Source organism: Melanostigma gelatinosum (genome assembly GCF_949748355.1).
Source record: "Melanostigma gelatinosum genome assembly, chromosome: 24".
Lineage (NCBI taxonomy): Eukaryota > Metazoa > Chordata > Actinopteri > Perciformes > Zoarcidae > Melanostigma > Melanostigma gelatinosum.
Window position 1 is genome coordinate 2,930,638 of NC_136657.1, and position 15,917 is coordinate 2,946,554.

The 15,917-nt window shown below is 43.8% G+C and overlaps 2 protein-coding genes across 3 annotated transcripts in view; one reads left to right on the forward strand and one right to left on the reverse strand.

The window, feature by feature from the left end:
• Positions 1-492: 492 nt before the first annotated feature.
• Positions 493-1,740, forward strand: LOC306797291 (glucagon-1-like; the record flags this gene model as incomplete). The annotated part of the gene is made up of 3 exons (XM_079296570.1): positions 493-590; positions 989-1,150; positions 1,620-1,740. The coding sequence occupies 3 exons, from the start codon at positions 493-495 to the stop codon at positions 1,738-1,740; spliced, it is 381 nt and encodes a 126-aa protein (XP_079152696.1).
• Positions 1,741-3,595: 1,855 nt separating this feature from the next.
• Positions 3,596-15,917, reverse strand: part of LOC306797349 (sodium-driven chloride bicarbonate exchanger-like) — a 29,005-nt gene continuing 16,683 nt past the window's right edge. The window contains exons 11-27 of one of the 2 annotated variants that reach the window (XM_079296674.1): positions 14,512-14,658; positions 13,936-14,036; positions 12,709-12,883; positions 11,734-11,867; positions 11,331-11,576; positions 10,512-10,617; positions 9,908-10,069; positions 8,970-9,083; positions 8,236-8,397; positions 7,890-8,141; positions 7,728-7,796; positions 7,459-7,632; positions 7,256-7,378; positions 7,084-7,148; positions 6,585-6,698; positions 6,295-6,332; positions 3,596-5,353 (exon numbers count right to left, since the gene is read on the reverse strand). In XM_079296674.1, the coding sequence (XP_079152800.1) occupies positions 6,320-6,332; positions 6,585-6,698; positions 7,084-7,148; positions 7,256-7,378; positions 7,459-7,632; positions 7,728-7,796; positions 7,890-8,141; positions 8,236-8,397; positions 8,970-9,083; positions 9,908-10,069; positions 10,512-10,617; positions 11,331-11,576; positions 11,734-11,867; positions 12,709-12,883; positions 13,936-14,036; positions 14,512-14,658 (2,157 nt within the window). In that variant the 3' untranslated portion in view covers positions 3,596-5,353; positions 6,295-6,319. Of the gene's footprint in view, positions 5,354-6,294; positions 6,333-6,578; positions 6,699-7,083; positions 7,149-7,255; positions 7,379-7,458; positions 7,633-7,727; positions 7,797-7,889; positions 8,142-8,235; positions 8,398-8,969; positions 9,084-9,907; positions 10,070-10,511; positions 10,618-11,330; positions 11,577-11,733; positions 11,868-12,708; positions 12,884-13,935; positions 14,037-14,511; positions 14,659-15,917 lie in introns of both variants that reach the window. The other variant, XM_079296675.1, reaches the window with a different exon arrangement.

The window sequence follows — 15,917 nt, forward strand, 5'->3', positions numbered from 1 at the left end:
TATGACAGCACACGCATCGCTTCCCGTCATGATGACACAGTAGCACATTAAGGCATCTTCCCTACTCTCTGCTTAACAGGATGAGCTGCGTGTGTTTGATCTTGACACCTAAGTACAGGCTGGCAGCACGCATGAACGACGTCTTTCCCCTCTGAGCAAACGCTCGGCTTGTTGATTCGGGGCCCTTGTGTCTAATGGGTTGAGACTAACAGGTGGACCTGGCGGAGTGGCGAAATGGGCCCGCCTGAGCAGACCCGTCCTCCTTCTTCCTGTTACAGTATATAAGAGCACAAAGTAAGGGAGGATGGCTAGAGACACACACCAGGAACAAGCAGAGGATCTACCAGCACCGTTCTTTGGAAAGAGAGAAGAAAAGGTGAGCCGGGTTTTGTTTGCAATGGTGAAACCACTTTAGCTTTGGGATCCAATATGCAAACTCTTTCTTCATGTGTGTGTGTGTGTGTGTGCTGTTCTGTGGTGTAGGTCATAACCATGAAAAGCATCCACTCCCTGGCTGGTATCCTTCTGGTCCTCGGCTTTGTCCAGAGCAGCTGGCAGGTTCCTCTGCAGGAAGCTGATGACAGCTCACGGTACAGAAATCCCTTTGAAACAGATGAGGTTTTGTTTTAGTCTCAGGACCACAGGTTGTCGCTACTTTTCTTTGCGTTAAAACATCCTACCTATTTCCTGCAGAAACAGAAGAAACCGTGTTAAAATCTGACTGAATCACAATTCAAATTGTGGTTTTATTTTTGATTGCATCCCAAATAGCAACATTCATTCGATAGCCTGAGTGATGTGACCCGTATGAGATCACAAAGAGGCCAAATCATTTGTGGTCAAACTGCAGGCACGATGATCCAAAACCTGCAAAATGATTGGGACAGTCGTACTAAAAGACGCATTATTCAAATGATCACGGTCATGTGAAATGTTCATATTGAACTGTTGTGTCAACTCAAACTTGGCTCTCCGTGCTGTGCTGTAGCTTCGAGGCAGACGAGACGTTAGCGGAGGAGGCGAGGGAGCTGTCGAACACCAAGAGACATTCGGAGGGGACCTTCTCAAACGACTACAGCAAATACCTGGAGGACAGGAAGGCGCAGGACTTCGTCCGGTGGCTGATGAACAACAAGAGGAGCGGGTCAGTGTGGGATCCGTTCCACAGATCACCACGAGAATTTGTATTGTGAAAAGATTTGACTTGTTGAGCCAATGAAACACTGAGATGAATCTTAGGGGTCGTGAGACGATTAATGGGAGAGGAAAGAAGAAAACAACAAACATACATTCCTTTTGTATTTAGTTTTATATGTTTGTTTTTTATGTCAAAACTTAATCAGAAGAGTAACTAGGTGGGCGCAGATAAATGTAGTGGAGTAAAAAGTACAATATGACCCTCGAAAGTGTAGTGGAGTAGTGTAAAGTAGCATACAAATTGATATATTTCATTGAAATATCTTCAAATTCTACTTATTACATTACTTGAGTAAGTCTACTTAGTTACTTTTCACCACTGGATAACAGGGATGTGTCCCCCTGATCGAGTTTTTTCTTCAGACAGCCTTTGAAAATAATCTTCAGCATTTCCCTCACTGAGTGTCTCTGTGTGTCCGCAGTGCTGAAGAGAAGCGCCACGCGGATGGAACCTTCACCAGCGACGTGAGCGCGTACCTCAATGACCAGGCTATCAAAGATTTTGTCGCCAAACTCAAGTCCGGAAAAGTCAGAAGAGAGTAGGCTGACCGACCCTCCCTCCCTCTCCTCCTCCTCCTACAGTACCTAACAACCCGACCGGCCTGTGTCTGATTCCACTGTGACGAGAGAGATGGAGACAAAAGAGCTAATCAACTGCTTCTTGTGCCTTTTTCCTTTTCTTTGCTTTTGTTTTTTTCCCCTTCATGTTCCTTGTGGTTGTGCTCAAATAAATCACATGAACATCTTGCACTGTGTTGATTGATGGAAATTATTCGTTTTGAAGCAAAAAAAACAACAACCGTGCAAGCGGACGCTGAACGAATCACGGGACGAGGGACGATCAGAGCAACACAATGTAGTCACTTCTCGGGAAAAATGACGAGACAAATTTCTTGGTGAAAACTGCACCGGGGGCCAAATACGAGGGGCTTTTCCACGGCTGCCGGCCCTTATTGGCCAGTGTTTACATTGTGTGCCTGTGTACATACTCAGATCTGAAACGGACAGGCGGGGCGAAGCGTTCAGCAGGAGGCATGTAGATGGGAGCTTCACCAGTGATGTGAACAAGGTGCTGGACTCCATGGCTGCCAAGGAATATTTACTCTGGGTCATGACCTCCAAGCCGTCAGGGGAGAGGTAAAAACCCAGTTGCACGGCTGAGCCGATAACTGCCAGAAATGCTAGACTCGGCGTGATTGTGGTTTTTCTCTCTTTTGCAGCAAGAAAAGACAAGCGGACCAATGAGACACTCCTCAAGGACTCCCCCCTGTGCGCTCCGCACAAAGCCATAAACAGGAGGAATAGAAAGCCATACCGCTTTGCATGTTGTGACGTCAACACTGTATTTCAATTTGTAAGTCTTCTTCTTTTTTTTTTTTTTACTCACCGTTCGTGACGCAAAGATACAAAAAAAAAAAAAAACGACGACTCTTCCACGGTGCACCAGATAGAAGACAAGGAATCAAGGGCACATTTTTTTCTACAAATTTAAATTATTTTCTATATTTATATAAGAACACAAAAAGTGAAATCTCAGGTAGGCCTGTCGAAAAAACGTGTAGCGTAGTTGGTTTTCATTGATTATTTATCCGCTCTGCAAAATAAAGTTTTTCATTGTGCGTTTGTGGGATTATTTTTAGATAGACATTATAATTACTTTTCAATAATTGTGGCTCCCAGACATTGGTTCCTCACAGGTACTGTATATCGGTTCCTTTAAGTATGTTTTTAAACATTTTTTTGACCACAGAAAGACGCCACAGTGACCTTTGACTACCAAGATGAGTTCATCCTTGAGTCCGAGTGGACATTTGTGACAAATTGGAAGAGGTTTCCCCCCTGGTGTTATGTAAAACCTAGTCTGTTCTAGTCTCCCACATCTCGTGGCCACACAACACAATTCCAAACAGGCCTTCAGGAAGTGCAAACTTCACAGACTGCTCCCACTATTCCTGGGAAAAAAGGATAGTGGTCTCGCTGGGAGCATCGACGGCAGCATCGTGGGTCGGAGATACAGTCGTGACCTTCTGCCATAAGGCTAGATGAGCTTCAGCAACTCCCCTCATCTCCAGTGGAGCCAAAGACGTGGAGCTCCTCCTGAGGTCAGAGGTCGAAACAAGGAAGCATAGAATAGATTAACTCAGGGGCAAAACAGGATGGTGCAATGTTATGTAGATATATCTATAAATATATAGCAGTACAGTGAGAATATATCTTACGAGCTGACCTCTGACCTCCCTGTGGACAAGTAAAATGATCAATAAAGTACCACATCATCTTAGCAGGGCTTGTTTATTGATCTTTATTTATGCTCTCACTCACCCACACTCTCGTTCTCATTAAACAAATCAGAAAGCATACAGCTATCACTACCAAATTTAAGGCAGAATTTTGCACAGAAGTGGTCAAAACATTTGCGATTGATATAATTCTGACCCCACTTATTAGTTTCTCTACTCAACTAAGAACCATCACTTAGACAATGGGAAAAAGAACATCTACGACAAAAGCCTGCCTTCAACACTGACTTCATGTTAGTAATATATTAGTAACATTTTACATGAATAAAATATACTATGTATTGTACATTGTTAAGACTCTTTCCCGTTTATTACATGTTGCCCTTCCCAGAAAAAAAGGTAGCCTATTATTGCATCTCTAGAAGTAACCATTGGTCCTGCAGCGAGACAGTCAAGTCTGTTCCCCCGTCATGCAGGTCTTTTTAAAACAATTAGCTTCAGATGCTAACATAATGAGGCTCATTTGGATAGGAGATCACATGTCCATGGATGACACTTACTGACGCGATGACAGATTGATGCAGGTGGAAAACATAGAAGAGCTTTCTGTGTGGTCACCCTAGTTCAGCGTTGGCAAACGGGATGGGTTTTTAAAAAGCCAAGGCCGAGAAGCTAGAAGTACTGAAAATTGCCGACCTATTCTGAAATTGCAAGCTTGAAACTGTTTCCCAATAAGCTGTATGCTGCCCACAAAGGAATAGTGTATTTAGGTTAATATGCTTATTGCCGTGAGTTAGATGAGAAGACGAAAACCCCTCTCGTGTCCAAATGCTAAAAATGAAGCTATCGCTAGCTCCCGGCCAAGAAATGGCAAAACCAAAACATGGTGTTTTCACATATCGCCTTTTTTGTACAGATTAAAACACAAGATAAAAAGTAAATTATGAGATCCTGGGGGATTTTGTTACATTTTGGGCAGAGCCAGCCGAGCTGTTTCACCGGTTTCATTATTTATGCTAAGCTAACCTAGCCGCCTGCTAGCTCTAGCTTCATATTTTAGCGTACGGACATGAGAGAGGTATATATCTTCTCGTCTAACAAGAAAACTAATAAGTGTATTTCCCAGAATGTCAAACTATTCCTTTAACTGGTTTTTGGGGGAATGCTTGACTGGAGGAGAGACATATGTTTGTAAAATAGCCATAGAGAGGACCCTGGATATGAGCAGTCACTGTCACAAAAACATTTAGATATACAGAATATAGAAAATGTATATTTAATACTTTCAAAAAATTACGACTAGATTCGCTATATATCCAACTCTTTTGGGTACCAGTGAAATAGATTAGTATTGGCAAATATCTACTTTTTAGGTTTTCTATCGTGAGGTGCATCAAAGTCAATAGCGGCATTAAATGCTGCACACAAATTCCACACATTTGCAGTTTGCTGTGGCAGGTTTCTTAAAGGACAACTCATTGTTGTTGGAAAAATATAAAAACATACAAAATACAAATAAACTAGATTTAAAAATTGTTTAAAATTGGTACTTAATTGGCCCATTGAAACAGCAGTTACTGTAAGTGTCGTATAATTCCGGCTTCCTTCTGTTGCTGGTATCACCAAACACTGATATACATAGAAAAAGAACACAAAAGTGTCTCAGTTCCTCGTGTTAATACTGTTTCTAACAACTTCTTTGTTTTACATAACTTGCACACAGACTTACATGACAAAAACACAGTGTAGCACAGTACAAAGGTGGTTGAGTGTGGCACGGTAAAGTTTTTTTTTGTGTTTTTTGATTGACTCATCGGCAGCACAGTGACACCGTCAGTATATGTCATCACAAACTTGTCTCCCTGTCCAAGCTCTTGTCATGCCTCCGCCGCTTGTGTCGCTTTTCGCCGCCACAACTGCACAGGGGGAAAAAATAAGAAGAAGAAATGAAACCAAGCAAAATACTCGATAGAGAAAATGTATTGGTGTTCATTTTCTTTACAAGGACTGGATTTTCAGAAAGTGAAGTGCAGAGTGCAAATGCTTTGTCAACAGGCTGACAGTTCATCAATCAATCCAGATCACACAGCAGGCAAACAGGTATCTCTAAGCTTAAAGGGGCAGTTCACCCCAAAATGAAAAATGTGTCCTACCTTTAGTGCTATCTATCAATCTAGATTGTTTTTGGTGTGAGTGTTGCAGATATTGGCCGTAGGGCTGTCTGCCTTTTCTCCAGTATACTTGTATACTATATGGCAATTGGCGTGTGGTGCACAAAGCTCCAAAAAGATTTTTGATCTGATCTGACAGCGAGATGTAAACATTAATGGTGTTCTCCTTGGTTGAGCTAACTCGCTCAGTTTTGTTTGCCATTGCTTTGTCATATAGTTCCATTATATTGGTGAGAAGTGGTTTTTATCTCAAACACTCGGCAACTCACACCAAACCAATATAGATTGATCAACTCTACTATAGGTGAGAGGAGAGGTGTATTTTTTGTTTTGGGGTGAACTGTCCCTTTATTAGCAGTTTGCTCTACCACTTCAATATCTTGTGACATTGAAATATACAATTGGTCTACAGCTCAGTCACACATAGAGCTACTTATTTCACTACCGTTACAACATGCGAAGGACATCATTAAATGTGTCATTGACGTAACATGCACACTCAGGCCATGCTGCGTTGTCAATCCACCAACATTCATTTGATTTATCTCTCTATTTATTCAGCAATCTTCTCCCAACATCGAATCGTGACATACAGACCTACACCGCTTTCATCATGCAACAAATAGCAGTAAACAGAAGACACAGGACAAGACTCTCCATGCCGACAGCGACTGGGAACAACTCACCTTTGGGATATCAGCTTCTGGGAGGTTAGGAAGGGGAGCTATGGGTTGGAATGGAATAAGAGAGGCAGGCGGGAGACACTGTTAGTCTACTCTGTGGGACATTTGTGAGGCTCTTAGATAAACCCTTTTTATCGAAACACACTAGCTCCTCAGTTTCCTGGAAAAATAAGAAGTAAATGTTCCGTAACATTTCAACAATAAATACCTGCCACTGCGTGCTCTTACACCCAGAGACATCATCAGAGACACTGATCTAGACACGTGAGAGTAATGTGAATAAGGAGGCGAACCTTTTAGCGCTTGGCTCCTTCTTCGCGCTCTCACCAGGGTTGATGCCCTTCCACACACCCCCGAAAGATCCTTTAGACATCTCGTCAGTGATGTTCACTGTGGCCGGGTCACACCTTCAAAAACACACGCAGAGGGACAACAATGATTATTCCACTTTGCATGGGGATTTGCTAACCCTAACCCTAACCCTAAGGCTTGAGAAAGCAAGACTGATAATCCGCTTGCATCGTTGTGGGAACTCTTGAACATTTTGGGAAATACGTTTATCCACTTTCTTGCAGAGAGTTAGAGAAGAAGAGTGATATCAATTTCATGTCTTAAAATGAAGCCAGAGCCAGAAGACTGTTAGCTTAGCTTAGCATAAAGACAGGGAACGGGTAAACAGCTCGCCTGGCTCTGTACAATTTGTACGTTAGCCGTTAACGTGAATATTTCACTGCTGACAAAATTGCTTTTGAAGGACGCTTGGGCACCTGATTAAAGATCAAAATTACTTACTTGTAATGTCCCTCCAGTGGCACTTGTACAATGCCTTCTTCCTCTGCAATAATACTGTGCTCCTCCTGGAGAAAGAGACAAAAGAGAACATCTGAACCACCGCTTAAATAGCAGCTTTGCCACCACAATGGTGGAAACTTGAAGTCCTCAGAATGGTGGTCTATTACTGCACCTCTTCTTCAGCATCTTCCAGTTTCTTCTTCTTCCACTCTGGCATCAGGTCGTCCAGCCAGCTCAGTTCCCTCTTGGTGAAGATAAAGTCCAGCAGCTTACGAATGAACACCAGGGCCAAGACCTGACGTAGCACACACAGTTATCAACCAATCATACGCGTTAAACACATAAGTACTTCACAAGAAAATGCAACCCCGTTACCATCATGGGGAAGACGATGGCGGCCTTGGAGGTCTTGATGACCCAGAGCAGGACCAAGCAGCTGAGCTGGACGATGGTAAAGAGGTGCACCTTCCTCAGCGGGACGTGACGAAGGTAGATGAAGTCCGGCTGATGTTTGGCCGGCATGCTGAACAGCCTCAGACGGTCAAAGAACTGCACAGATATGAACAATTCAAGAATTCATCCTGCATCTTTTTCTCCATTAACTCTTCTAATGAAAATACCAGCAGGCAGTGATCTGAGCTCACCTGGATGCCTCTGAGTGAGGAAGCCCCCATGTACAGAAAGACTCCGTACAGCACAGGCATGGGGATAAACTGGAGACACACAGACACATATACAAATGTATAAATGAACAAAAAGAGTTCAAATGACTGCGTGGGTGTATATTTTGCCGGTCATCCCCTGACCTTTAGCACGGAGGTCATGAAGACAGAGCAGCCCATCAGGGTGAAGATCATGAGGCCGGTGAAGCGCTGCTCTCGGATGCCCAGGAACTTGGGCTGCTCACCGGGGGCCGAGCACTCCGACTCCAGCTTCAGGCTGTTCACGTGGGAGATGGAGAGCACCGTGGCCGCCACGAACCACGGCAGGCCCATCACCGAGCACACGCCCAGCATCACCCCCACCACGAACAGGTCCAGGTGGTAGCCGCAGCCTTTCTGCAGGGCGCCGGACAAGGAGAGTGGGGCTTAGATACAGCAGAGTTTGGTTATTTGTGTGACTTTGTGATTTGAAATGAAGGTGTTGAAATACCTTTAGTTTGTGCTCCTTCCTGTTGATGATGACGGCCGTGATCTGCTGGTCCATGAAGATGAGGATGGTGCAGAGCAGAGCGGGGAGGAAGGTGATGATGGTGGTCCACCAGGGGTTGGGCCCCACAGGGTTTATGAGCCAGCCACGATCGTCCCTGGTCGGCTGGGGGGAGAGAAAGGAAAGGCAGAAATGAGCTTGTGAGCTAAGACCAATATGTTGGATTTCCTACAAACTACTTAAATGGCTTTGACTTAAATTCTTCAAATGCTTCTTTGAGCAACAGCAAAGAAACTTAAAGTCCTTTCTTCAACTATTTATGGACCAAGGGATTGACAGAATTTTGAAAGATGTACAGGACATAAAGAACAGTGTGAAATTATCCCAAAAGGATTTAGATGGTTTTAACAAAAGACTCTCCAACCAAGTGTTTGCATCTATAAAATCCTCTTTTACAAAGTCTCTGGAGAGTTTGAGGAATGTTATCATCCCTGAAGAACAGAGTGAATCATGGCAAGTCATGAAACAACTGAAAGTTGACAAAGTTGAATGTGCACACTGCAAAACTAAAGGCGAGAGTAAAACTTTATTAGCATATGCCAATGTTACAATAACATGACCATTGGCTGGCATCAAATCTAAATTACATTCTCATTGTGCATTCCTTTGCCTTTTGGGATTTCAGGATCGAAAGTAAAACGTACGGAACAGATGCACACAGCATCTTGTGGACTTACTTTGAACTTGCTGGGGACCTGCAATTTAGGTGAGGGGATCCCCAAGGCGTAATCGACTAAAACCATAGTCAGGATGGTGATGAAGACAGCGAAGTCACTGATGATGGCCCGCACCTGGAGGGAACACAGACACATTCTCGTTTTCATGTCATGGGTGCCGAAAAGATTTCAGTGAAGGATACACCTGTGCATCCTCCTCCTTTTCTCGAGATGCATTTTAGGAGTTGAGTAATCCTTCCAGATGGCGCACTGACATCAATTTGCAGGACGGAGCGACGAGGAGGCACAATAGAGTGAAATAAATAAAGTGCATTCAATGTCTGACAAAGACCTCTGTTGAATTCAAATATTCCTCATTTAAACTTTATTTACTGGGATTTATCAAAAAAGAAACTGTTGCTGATCTGTTGTCTGACTTTTGACATCTAAATATTCCAACCACAGCCAGACTACATTGTAGCATTCATCACCACAAGGTGGCGCTGGTAAACTACAGATCAGTGTGCCAGCATCACGCCACACATTCGCTCACAAGTGTCATCCCAAAGATAAATCATAGAAATTGCACACATAGAGCGTAGAGCGGCCACACAGGCCGAAGGATTTTTGCTGCGACGTGAAGCATCCAATAGATGGCAGCATAGACTAAAGCGACACGAGACAGAAGTGGAGCCATGTGAACAAACTGCAGTCCCATCACCAATGGAGAAGTAAATGGAAGACTGTAAAACCAAACAGGAAGCCTAAAAGAGTGTGTACTTCACAAGTGATACAGAGATTTAAAAAGAGAATGGGAATATAAATCCTCTGTGAGTGTAACTCACACTGAATCTAAAATATGTGTGTTCACATTTGAGTTATTGTGTCCTTTTGTGCATCTCTTTGTAGTTATTTTGTGTCAATTTGTGGTGGTTTCTTGTTTCTCTCTCTCTACGTACCTTAGTGGGGAAGTAGCGGCTCGTCTTGAACTCCTTGAGGAAGGCGGACATGAAGACGGTGGAGAAGAAGAGGACGACGCACCAGAAGAGGACGTCGGGGACGTAAGGGCCGTGGGGGCCGCAGGCGCTGCCATCGAACTCCCCGTGAAACATCTCGCACTCCTACTGGCACCAGAGGACACGGTGATGATGATGATGATGATGATGATGATGATGATGATGATGGTGGTAATCATAATAATCAGGTTGGTGATCATAAAAATGATTCGAATGTCAGTGGAAATAATGGCGATGATGGATGTCGGTGCCAATGGTCTGAACAATCTGGCACGTTCATCTTTGATTTATTCAGCGCTCTATGCTTTAAATATCTAAATAGTGTGATTCATCTATTTCAATACAATCCCAGTGGCCTCCCGTGCCTATCGAGCTATTTCCGGCCATTCAGGGCTGAGGCTGGGTTTAGAATTACCTTCGAGATGGTCTTTGGATAATTTAACCATGATTGGAAGTCTACTTGAACGCAAGATGGAAGCATCTCAAGGCCTTATTGAAATGCAACGTATGTACAGCTATTTCTCTCCAAATGTCAAGGGTGCCTTACCTTGACCTCCAGCATGGTCCAGTTGACCTGGGAGGCTGTGATGTTCTTCTCCTCCCAGAACCGCAAGGTCTCGTTGCTGGGGTTCATGGGCTCCACACACGCACACCTGAGGTGGATGTTCTTCAGTTAGTTTTCTTAAATACTTATAAGAGGACAAGGTGAATGTACTAATCGCTAAATAGAAATAGAAACGCATGCATTTCTTTGATACAAACAAAAGAAAGTCAACCTAACAAACAAGCAGTTTGGCTTTCATTTCCTAAATATCTAAGATTCTCAGTAATTAAGAGACAGGGGACATCTATCGAGGTGCATGCTGTTGTACTTCTCAAACGATCTGATGCTAAAATTCACTGTTGTCAACTTCTAAAATGTGAGCGTTTGCAGGGTTTGGTGGCACAAAACAAAGAAAGTTCAATGTGTCTACTCGGGCTTTTGGAATTAGCTTTTCCAATATTCTGACATTTTAGAGACGAAATTTAGTTAATGATCGAGAAAAATAATGGGCATTACACACCACTTTCAACATGTTCAGCCATCAGCATGACATCAAAATGACTGATTCTGCTGGCACTTTACAAAACTAAATGTCAGCATACCCTGCTGTCCACCACACCAGAATAGAAGACCACAGAAGGAGCTCTTGGCCTGACATAGCCAGCCAGTTTATGTGGATAATGCATGATGCTACTGACATACACTCAACGTGGGATTATTCACCATAAAGCAAAACTGGACAGCGAGTCTACTATACCACGGAACCATAATTAAACAAACAAACAAAAAAGCAGCACTTGTGGATTTGAAAAGAGCACTTACGAGTACTGTGTGAGCTTCTGTAGGTCGTTGTTTTTATTGATGGGGTAGTGCACCCCCAGGTGGAGCAGCTTCTCCAGGGCCTCATAGATGAAGATGATGCAGATCAGCGCAGCGAAAGCTTCCTCAGTGAAGCGTGTGATGTAACAGACGAGCGAGCTGGCGTCCGTGGCCACCAGCAGTAGACACAAGAAGGCCGTCCACAGGCCAATACAGGCCCTCAGGGAGAGGTAGGAGAGGTCGTACTCCCTGAGAGAGACGGGACACACACATGCACGGCAGTGAGGGGGAGACGCCATTCGATATGGCATCTCCACTCACGCAGAAAACACACACATCCACCATCAACACTGAAATATTCTACTGTAACAAAACACAATTTTCACTGGAAAAAAAGACAACCTACTTGCAGAACTTGAAGAGGATTTTCTCAAAGACAAGAACAGGTCCAGTGCTGCCCAGGATGGTGAGGGGCTGACCGGAAAAAATAGAGTAGGCTATTCCAGTCATGGAAGCCCCAAACAGGGACTCGATAGCACTCTGGGAACACAGGAAAACACATCGTTACTTCTCTCAGTTACACGCTTTGCATGAACACCGTGGCACTTTGAGCTAATTGCTAACGCTAGCACGGCAACGTGCTCACAATGACGATGCAATCATGCTGCTGTTTCATTTCTGGGTTTAGTTCCAGAAGTAAGAAAAACATCATTCCAAATGGAAGTAAAGGATGATGAAGCAAATTAATCGCAATTCTGCTCTAAAACGTAAGTAAGATTATAAAATGACGCAACGCGCAACCCTTTAACAAACACCATTTCCCATAAGCCCTGGGATTCGTCCTCTGGGGACCATGAATGTCTGTATGAAATGTAGTGGCAATCCATCTAATAGTTGCTGAGATATTTCAATCTGGACCAAAGTGGTGAAACGACCAACCAACTGACGGACATTGTCATCCCTTAAGCCTCACCGCTAGCATGGATAAAAAAACATGGCGCAAGCTTATATTGTACCATATCAGCTGGTGATGAAAAAGAGGTTTATGGAGATTAGAGGAGCAACATCAGAAATTCAAGGGAGGCTGTGTGTTCGCTTCACTCAGAAACTAGTTTCAAGCTGCCTTTGAGCGAGACGCGGCAACCGTTTGATGCTGCTGAACAAGAGCTCGTGTTCTGAGTCACGTCCTCCTCAGATGCTACGGCTATCTATTTACAATTGAAGAAAACTTCTGACTGTGGTTGTTTCAAAACTCTCTTCTCATGAATATGACGTCAATGACTGTACAAGGACGGGGTGATGAAGTTCACAACAAAAGAATCAGTTACAGACAAATGACGTGCGCTCATGTCTCGGGAGCAGGAAAGATGTCGCCTCTTACCACTCGTCCCTCTGTGGCCTCACCCAGGAGTCCTCCGAAGGTGATGACCGGCGACATGCAGGCGCAGTAGAGGAAGAGGAACGAGGCCAGACACTGCAGGCTGATGGCGTCTGTGAAGTCGGAAATGTAGTGAGGAGCCTTTCGCTTGATGTCCATGAAGAAGCCGCCGAATAACCTGTGGTGAAAAGCGGATTTCATGAAAGAATCGCCCGCAAAAGTAAAGTACACGTGTGCTGTTCTGGGACCACAAACGGCATTTGTGAACAAAACCATTGTAGCGCAGCGTATCGATCTAACTTACTCAATAAAGCTTTTATCAATGTAAGTGTGTGCACATTTTGTCGACTCATGCTTCCATCTGAGTGACTCTCAGCCGGAGCGAGCAGGCTTTCTCTGCTGCAGCGAGCCGGGGCCGCGGTGAGCCAGCCGGAGGCGGTTGCTAGGGCAACAGCGGGTGGGATGTTGTGCTTATTTCAGTCTGAGACACCGATGCCGAGTCCCGGGAGGAGGTGGTGGTTGATAACTGAGACTGAGCTTCGGTACTGCAGCATACGACAGCATCCACAAGGTGGAGGTGGAGCTGGTTTGATCTACAGTTAGATAGTTTAGTACAGTGATCGCCCCTAGGGCTCGGGGCCCTCTCAAGGGGCACAAGATACATCTTTGGGGTCATGACACTTTCTCCAATCATTGCTTTTCTTTAACATTTGGGATAATTTAGCCTCATTGGGCCTTGAAACAGTTATTTAAATGAAGCCATGTGAGAAATTGAGAGGGGAAATGTCTCTTTGGTGCAAATAACTCATTTGTCAAGTTTCCATCCAAACGTAGAGCAAACTTTGATTGAATTTTCAGAAAAATGCTAATTAATGCACTTAATCTGAAAAGTAACCCGTTATTTCTGCTGTCAGATGAATTTCACGGGGATGAAATAAAAATAAAAAGTTTTTAAGTTCAGTACTTGAGTAAATGTACTCGCACGAGGCAAAATAATAATGCCAATAAAAATGTTGCAATGTGATTTTATGTGTGGGATGTGGTGTGCTGGAGTATCTAAACTCATCATGAATTGAAAGTCAACCAACAGGTCTTTGTGGAGTTGAAGTGTGATGAATGATAATGGGCCAGCAGGGTAGTCTGCCTCTTCAGAAAGGCTAGATTTATAGTTTGGGGACAGCGAGAGAGCTAACAGGCGACAGGGGGACGGGCACAAAGACGAGCACTTACCTCCCGGTGCGCTGCAGCTCAGGGCCGCCGTGCCCTCCGTGTTCCTCCGACTCTCCAAGATCTGTCACTCCGTTGGGAAGGGGGGGAATCTTCCGCTTTTCCTGTGTCGTTAAGATCACTGTCAGTAAACTGTCTGTTACTGGCCATCATCATGACAATAAGCGTCTGAGTCAGACATTTGTCGACACCAGATGTTACAGTTATTCCAACGTAAATACCAAATGATTATTCTCTTATCCATGAATTGTGCATCAGCATGTAATTGCACAGCGGTATCTCATTAATTCACCACATGAGCCTAATGACAAAGGGGAAAGGACTTTTTGTCATCATCTGGAGCAACTTTCTGATCGGTAACTCCCAAACAAGATGGCGGATTTTCAAAGTAGGCCGAGATAACTAATGGAGTGAAAATAGAGAATGTTTTAGAGAGGATTGAGATCAGAGCCCTGGGGAGCGGCATCAAAGCACAGAGTACAACGCAGTCGAGATTGGAGGAGAGCCGTTTGAGTGGCGGCAGTGGAGAGGATTACAAAATAAATAGGAACTGTTCCGTTCGTTACGTTGACGCTTTACCTGGGACGGCACGTTTTTGGGAGGCTCTATTCTGATGGAGGGGTCCCACTCTCCGGGGGGTAACACCGTCACCTGGTCCAGAAACTCATCGATGCCCGCCACCAGGTCATTCCTGTCTTTGGCCTTGTAAGCGACGTCATGGAAAATCTGTGGAGCAGATGAATGGAGTCAATGGATTTACAGAAAGTCATATACCAATACCACAAAATGTTTATTCAGCAGAGGATTATTACTATCTCCATACATAACATTAACACAACAATGCAAAATAGCCTATTCAGCATTCCATTATTTTTATGGAACACAGAATACGATTCTTGTTGGCTGAAAAACAGATCAGAGTGATGGGTACAATTCATTGCCAAAGGTGATGAATTAGGCTGACATCCATACGCTTCTATTTTCATACATCCCAGAGGAAGAAAGGCAACATCTGGCTCTGATGATGATCAGTAACATCAGCTCATTGCTGCACTGTGAGAAATCCTGTCACTGTTTTCACGTCTGCTCAAAGGCTTCTCCAGCTTTTAACAGAGCTCAAAGGTCGGGTCAGTTACAGAAACGTAGGGTTGGTAGGTGGACTTTTGATTGATGGGATAGTTTCTCTGCTCCATTAACTACATATATAACCATTATTTTGTCTTGATGCATTGTTCAGTGTAAAAAACATCTCTTTTATCATTCAGTGTGGCTTTGTGGCAGTTTTACTGCCTTGTGCTCCTCACACAGCGTTGCCAACACCTGCGCAAAAGGTACATCAAAAACGTGCGGCCTAATCGGGAATACTGTGCTAAGTATTTTTCGGAGAGATTCGCCCAGCGGTTTCCCCGAAAATCCCGAAAAAGGGAATACCGGTACACCTTTCCTTAATAAGACTGAGGTTTGTAGCAAATTATACAACATTTTATAAATTAATCAATTCCATTTTAATAATAATCTTAACTATTTCACAAAAAGGAGCTGTTTAAATACCTTAAAGCAGGAACTAGCACATAAATACATGATTTTTATGTCAGAATCACTTGCATGGCTGCAGGAAGGAACATTTCGGAAAAGAGGGGAAGCTGTTGAACTTCTCATTTATGTGTATCGACAAATGTATGTGGTCATAAAAGGTTCATTTTTTTCATCTAAATTTTGAGTTTTCTGGATAATATTCTGGTACCAGCAGCTGCAACTGAAAGAGTGCACTAGGTTATGAGACGGTAAACGCATCCTGGTACCGCTATTTATTAATTACGACAGTTTGGCAGAGCACCAAGAACTACAGCTACATTTAGTAGAGCTTTTTAAAATATTTATTGAAGATTATTAAGTTTCCTCAGCTTTTAAGCCTTCAAGTCTCAAGTAAGTTGCGTCTCACAGTACAAGTCCTCATTTTTGTGATATTTACATTGTTGTGTTGC